The sequence below is a fragment of the Penaeus japonicus genome, unplaced genomic scaffold (genome assembly GCF_977035675.1).
Source record: "Penaeus japonicus unplaced genomic scaffold, GWHDUDI00000001_assembly GWHDUDI00000026, whole genome shotgun sequence".
Taxonomy (NCBI): Eukaryota; Metazoa; Arthropoda; class Malacostraca; order Decapoda; family Penaeidae; genus Penaeus; species Penaeus japonicus.
The window spans coordinates 2,869,854-2,876,492 of record NW_028234428.1 but is presented as its reverse complement, the minus strand read 5'-3'; the positions used below and the strand labels follow the sequence as shown (position 1 = coordinate 2,876,492).

At 29.0% G+C, this 6,639-nt stretch overlaps 1 protein-coding gene across 1 annotated transcript in view; it reads right to left on the bottom strand.

Moving 5' to 3' along the window:
* Positions 1–4,748: 4,748 nt before the first annotated feature.
* The window catches only part of LOC147468756 (uncharacterized), a 16,326-nt gene continuing 14,435 nt past the window's right edge, over positions 4,749–6,639 (bottom strand). Inside the window, exons 17-18 of the mRNA XM_086551851.1 lie at positions 6,203–6,317; positions 4,749–4,908 (exon numbers count right to left, since the gene is read on the bottom strand). Coding sequence (XP_086407977.1) covers positions 4,773–4,908; positions 6,203–6,317 — 251 coding nt within the window. The 3' untranslated portion in view covers positions 4,749–4,772. The remainder of the gene's footprint in view (positions 4,909–6,202; positions 6,318–6,639) is intronic.

Sequence of the window (6,639 nt, the reverse complement as noted above, 5' to 3'; positions counted from 1 at the left end):
CTGATAAGTGAGAGAGCATTATATTTAGATGTGTAGTTACTACATATGACTTACATTTACATACAAAATATTCTAATAATGACCTCAGGCAATATAAATTCATATATTTGTTTGTATAGGTTGACAGAGAAATCAATGACCAGTTCTTGAGAATTAAAAAAGAAAAAAGAAATGCCTAGATTTGGAGTCTAGGTCTTCCATTTGAAGGGTCTTGTATACTGTTAACCTTTGTATCTGTACATACTGAGATTAGACCACATCAACATTGGCGTCAGGCAGGTGTGGGTTGGTGAGGGTGAGAAAAGGTTAGCTCATTTGTGTATCTTCACTTAGTAAACATTTTCTGAGTACAACGTAATGTGCATTTTATTCTTTAATTCTTGTATGTGTTATCACTGAGTAAATACTTGAATCACAAGGTTTAAGTAAGAAAAAATTACTTTTGACATTTCCCACTGTAGCCTGCACTCATTCACAGCTATATGGACATCTTGCACATATGTCTGTGAATTGCCAGTGTTTATATGGCCCTAATCACATGATGGATCAGTTTTCACATAGGTTGAAAGAATTTAATAATTACTCAATAAAAATATCTTAGCATAAAACCAGTGGTGTAAAGTTTTGATTGAAAACAAGAAGTAGAGTTGTTTTTTACTTCTTTTTTGCCACAGTCCACATCTTATAGCAAACAAACAACAAATATGTTGTTGTTTAGAAAGACAACCACATACATTACTGAAGGGTTTAACTTTCCGGAGAGCAGAAGCTAACTGTAGGTCACTATATTATATCCCCAGCTTAAACTGTCAGACATCTTCTGTAGTGGAAATGGATAGAACACAGCTGCAAGTACTGTAAAGAAGTAATTGATTGATTTTTTTTTATTATTATTATTATTATTATTATTATTATTATTAATGTACACATGACATTTTTTAATTAATTTGTTTTGGTTCTTAATACTGAGTTAGAGAAACTAGTGAAACATGGAGTATAGAAGACCAATTTATGATTCTCTAAATTTTATGATCATTTCTTCAATTATTTGCAAGATATAGTAATTACATATTTCTTTTTGTTGTCATGCATATGTTGATACTCATCAACATGTTTCTTAGAGGAACTCTAGAGATTCTGAAGATATATATATATATATATATATATATATATATATATGTATATATATATATATATATATATGTATATATATATATATATATACCATGATAAGATGCTTAATCTTAAAATGTACAGCATAGGTGGAAAAAAAAAACTCAAGAGAATGGGTATATAACATAGAGATTGTCTCTCTTTATAGCATTTATTTGTCAAAATAAAATTGTGGTATTGTGCAAGCATATGTTTTTATATCACACCTACAATATTGGTTCTCATCTAGTATCTATCACCAAGAGAATTTTGTTCTTCAGATTTATTTTTATTCATGGAATGATATTGCATTAGTTAAGCTGATAATGCTGTCTTTGTCTTTGCCTTGAGTTATTGCCAAGGTATTTCAAAATGTGTAGGCCGAATGCCTCACACTATTTGCCCGCTCAATCCACAGCCACTGACTGCGTGCACGATCACCTGGCGTACCAGTCATGACATGACATGGCGTCATTGGCTGCAAGTGCTGCCACCACTTGACATGATATCATGCGATCCGTCATCAACAGGTTGACGTGTTTTTTTTAACACTCAAAAGTACATTTAGGTAACTAATTGATTTCAGTGTCATAAATTTAGATTATTTTTGTACATATGTTTGTGGGCAGTGAAGTGTTGATTCATACGATGATAAAAAAAATAAAAAAACATCCTTCCACAAATCAAGAATGCATGATATTTCTGCCTGATGTCAGGAAATACTATTTTACCTCATACTTTCATTTAGCATTGTGAGGGTGTTATAGTATTGCCCTTATTAGGAAAAGTCTAAATTTTGAGGAAGCTTTGTGAGACATATGCTCTTATATCAAACCATAGATGAATATATAGAAATAAGGCATTATATAAGACAAAAAGAAAATTAATGTATATCTATCTATCTATTTATCTCTCTCTCTCTCTCTCTCTCTCTCTCTCTCTCTCTCAATATATTTATATATATATATATATATATATATATATATATATATATATATACATATATGTATATATATATATGTATATATATATGTATATATATATACATATGTATATATATACATATGTATATATATATATATATTTATATATATATATATATATATATATATATATATATGTATATATATATATATATATATATTATGTATATATATATATATATTTATGTATATATATATATATATATATATATATATATATATATATATATATATATATATATATATATATATATTATCTCTCTATATATATATCTATATATATATATATATATATATATATATATATATATATATATATATTATATATATATATATATATATATATATATATATATTATATATATATATATATATATATAATATATATATATTTATATATAAAAAAAATATATATATATATATATTTATATATATTTAAGTATATATATTTAATATGATATAATATATATATATATATGTATATATATATATATATATATATATATATATATATATATATATATATATATATATATATATATATTTATATACATATTTATATATATATTATACATATATATATTTATATTTTTATGATATAATGTAATATATATATATATATATATATATATATATATATATATATATATATATATATATAAATATATATATATTTATATATATATACACATATATATATATATATGAATAGGAAAAAATAGATAGATAGATAGATAAAGATATTATCTATTATCATATTGGTATATGATAATAGCTTTCATTCAGCAATCAAATCTTTCAAGAATTTCTATGTGAATCATTATTCATTAGGTCTGAGCAAACTTCTGATCAAGAAATCCCGTGCATGCTTTGTACAAAGAAATTATTAATCAACTTGCTACATGACTGGTTAATAAAACATTTATAAAAGAAACATTTTGTATATTTAGGAAAGATACCAAGTAAAATAATACGTACACACAGACATACAGAAGAGTGAAAAAGCTGCAGAGGATGAAGAACTGGTAGGGAAATGGTTATGTTTCTGATTCAATGTTTTAACATTCTATCACCATTATTTGTACTATATATACAGTATATGCACAGTATATCATCATATGCTCAATATATATACACAAATCTCTTATTTTTTTATTTATATATATATGTATATATATATATATATATATATATATATATATATATATATATATATATATATATATATATATATATATGTATACATATATATGTATACATATATATGTATACATATATATGTATACATATATATGTATACACATATATATATGTATACATATATATATGTATATGTATATATGTATATATATATATATATATATATATATATGTATATATGTATATATTTATATATTTATATATATAGATATATATATATATATATATATATATATATATATGTATATGTATATATGTATATATGTATATATATATATATATATATATATATATATATATATAATATATATATATATATATATATATATATATATATATAATATATATATATATATATATATATTATATAATATATATATATATATATATATATATATATATATATATTATATATATATATATATTATATATATATATATATATTATATATATATATATATATATATATATATATATATATATATATATGTATATAATATTATATATATATATATATTATATATATATATATATATATATATATATATTATATATATATATATATATATATTTATATATATATATATATATATATATATATATATATATATATTATATATATATATTATATATATATTATATATATATATATATATATATATATATATATTATATTATATATACATATTATATATTATATATATATATATATATATATATACATATATATATATATATATATATATATATATATATATATATATATATATTGGATCCAGAAGTTTTGTACTTACCTTTTTTGTTTTTCTTTGTCATTGTTGCTGATGTTGATTCAGATGTTTGCGGTTTTGTTGTTGTTGTTACTGATAATGTGGCTGTTGCATTCGTTGTCGGTTCTGATGACGTTGATGTAGTCACTGTGGTTGTTGTTGTGTCTGGTGTGGTTGTTGTCGTTGTTGTTGTTGTGTCTGGTGTGGTTGTTGTCGTTGTTGTTGTTGTTGGCTGCGATGTTGATGTTGTTGGCAGAAGCGTTGTTGTTGTTGTCAAAGGCGTTGTTGTTGTTGTCAAAGGCGTTGTTGTTGTACTTGTTGTTGTCAAAGGTGTTGTTGTTGTTGTATATGTCGTCGTTATGGCTGCAGTCGTTGTTGTAGTTGCTGTTGTTGTTAGTGTAGAAGTTGTTGTTGATGTTGTCGAAGACGTAGCTGTAAGGGGGTGATAGACAATAACTCAGGCGAAAACTATATATCGGCCAATAAATATACCTATGCATATTTCTGTGATATATATATATATATATATATATATATATATATATATATATATATATATATATATATATATATATTTTATTTTTTTATTTTTTTTATAATTTCTCCTTTCTATCTGTATTATAAATACAATAATCCTTTTTCCCCCCTTTGCGTTCGGGAACTAATCTCAATGAACAAGTCGAGTGAGTCCGGCCAACGCACTGGTGGGAATACAGCGCTCAGGTAGCTGGAGATCTTCCCAAGAGCAGAAGGAGGCATTGAACATGAAGACGTCGTTGGGATCCGTGTGGTTGCACTTCAGTCTGAAAAGAAGAAGTTTTATCATTCACGTTGTTTCTTGAGAAATAATAGAATCCGCTTATTAAATACACATTCGGCAAGTGCGGTGTGTGTGTGTGTGTGTGTGTGTGTGTGTGTGTGTGTGTGTGTGTGTGTGTGTGTGTGTGTGTGTTTTAGCTGGATAGACTTAAAATAGGTCGGTACTTTCCCTTTCTAATAAGATTAGAATAATATATTTAAAAAGCAAAATCTATTGTTGTGATTCTCTAACCAACTTATATAATTATAAGTACCATCATAACCTGTTACTTTGAATTTAGTTATAACCGTAGGCTCTTTATAAACATTCAGATACAGACTAGACAAAGACTCTAAGAAAAAAAATGATTGTCTTGTTTTTTACCCTTAAAATCAGATCATCTTTAGATTCGAATTCATTATCCAGCTTATTATACTTTGTCAAAATTCACTCCCGCTGGACTGATTTATTGACCGTGGATTAAGCGGATTTTTATGTAAGTTAGTATATATATATATATATATATATATATATATATATATATATATATATATATATACACACATACGCACACACACACACACACACACACACACACACACACACTTGTAAACGTACTGGACCGCACTTACTCTCCCACACAGAGGCCCACACAAACGCTCCACTCTCTCTCTGTCTCTCACTACCCTTCTCACCCTCTCCCTCACCCTCACCCTTTCCCTCACCCTCACCCTTTCCCTCACCCTCACCCTTTCCTTCACCCTCACCTTCACCCTTTCCCTCACCCTTTCCCTCACCCTCACCCTCTCCCTCACCCTCTCCCTCTCCCTCACCCTTTCCCTCACCCTCACCCTCACCCTTTCCCTCACCTTCACCCTTTCCCTCACCCTTTTCCTCACCCTCTCCCTCACCCTCACCCTCTCCCTCATCCTTTCCCTCACCCTCACCCTTTCCCTCACCCTCACCCTCTCCCTCACCCTCACCCTTTCCCTCACCCTCACCCTTTCCCTCACCCTCACCCTTTCCCTCACCCTCACCCTTTCCCTCACCCTCACCCTTTCCCTCACCCTCTCCCTCTCCCTCTCCCTCACCCTCACCCTCTCCCTCACCCTCTCCCTCACCCTCTCCCTCACCCTCTCCCTCTCCCTCACCCTCACCCTCTCCCTCACCTTCATCCTCACCCTCACCCTCACCCTCACCCTCTCCCTCACCCTCACCCTCTCCCTCACCCTCTCCCTCACCTTCGCCCTCTCCCTTCTACAACAGGACGGGCGCACAGCCACACAAACTCAACTCACGTGATGTTTGGCAGAGCGATGGCAGTGTTGTTGTCTAGGTAGAAGAGGCACTGTGTGAATGACTCCACGAGGAAGCCTGTGTCGACGAACGGAGGCAATCCCAAGTCCGTTACTCCTAGGAAGAAGAAGAGAAAAGAGGAAGTAAAAGGATTAGAGGAGAAAGTGAAATTCAAAAGATGGGAAAAGGGCGACGGCAATATAGATTCAAGAGTAAATGAATAAATAAAAGATGTGTGTCACACACTATCGCTTTCATAAAAACATATGTTGAATTTAGTCATGGATTCAGTTATATTTAGATACTTAGGGTAAAGGAAGATTGAAGAGCTTATGAATTCTGTCGTAGATAAAGACAGAGAGGAAGAAAGAAGGGGAGAGACACGGTCAGGGAAAAGAGATTAAGTGCTTTTAGAAAGATGGAGAGGACAAAAATGTTA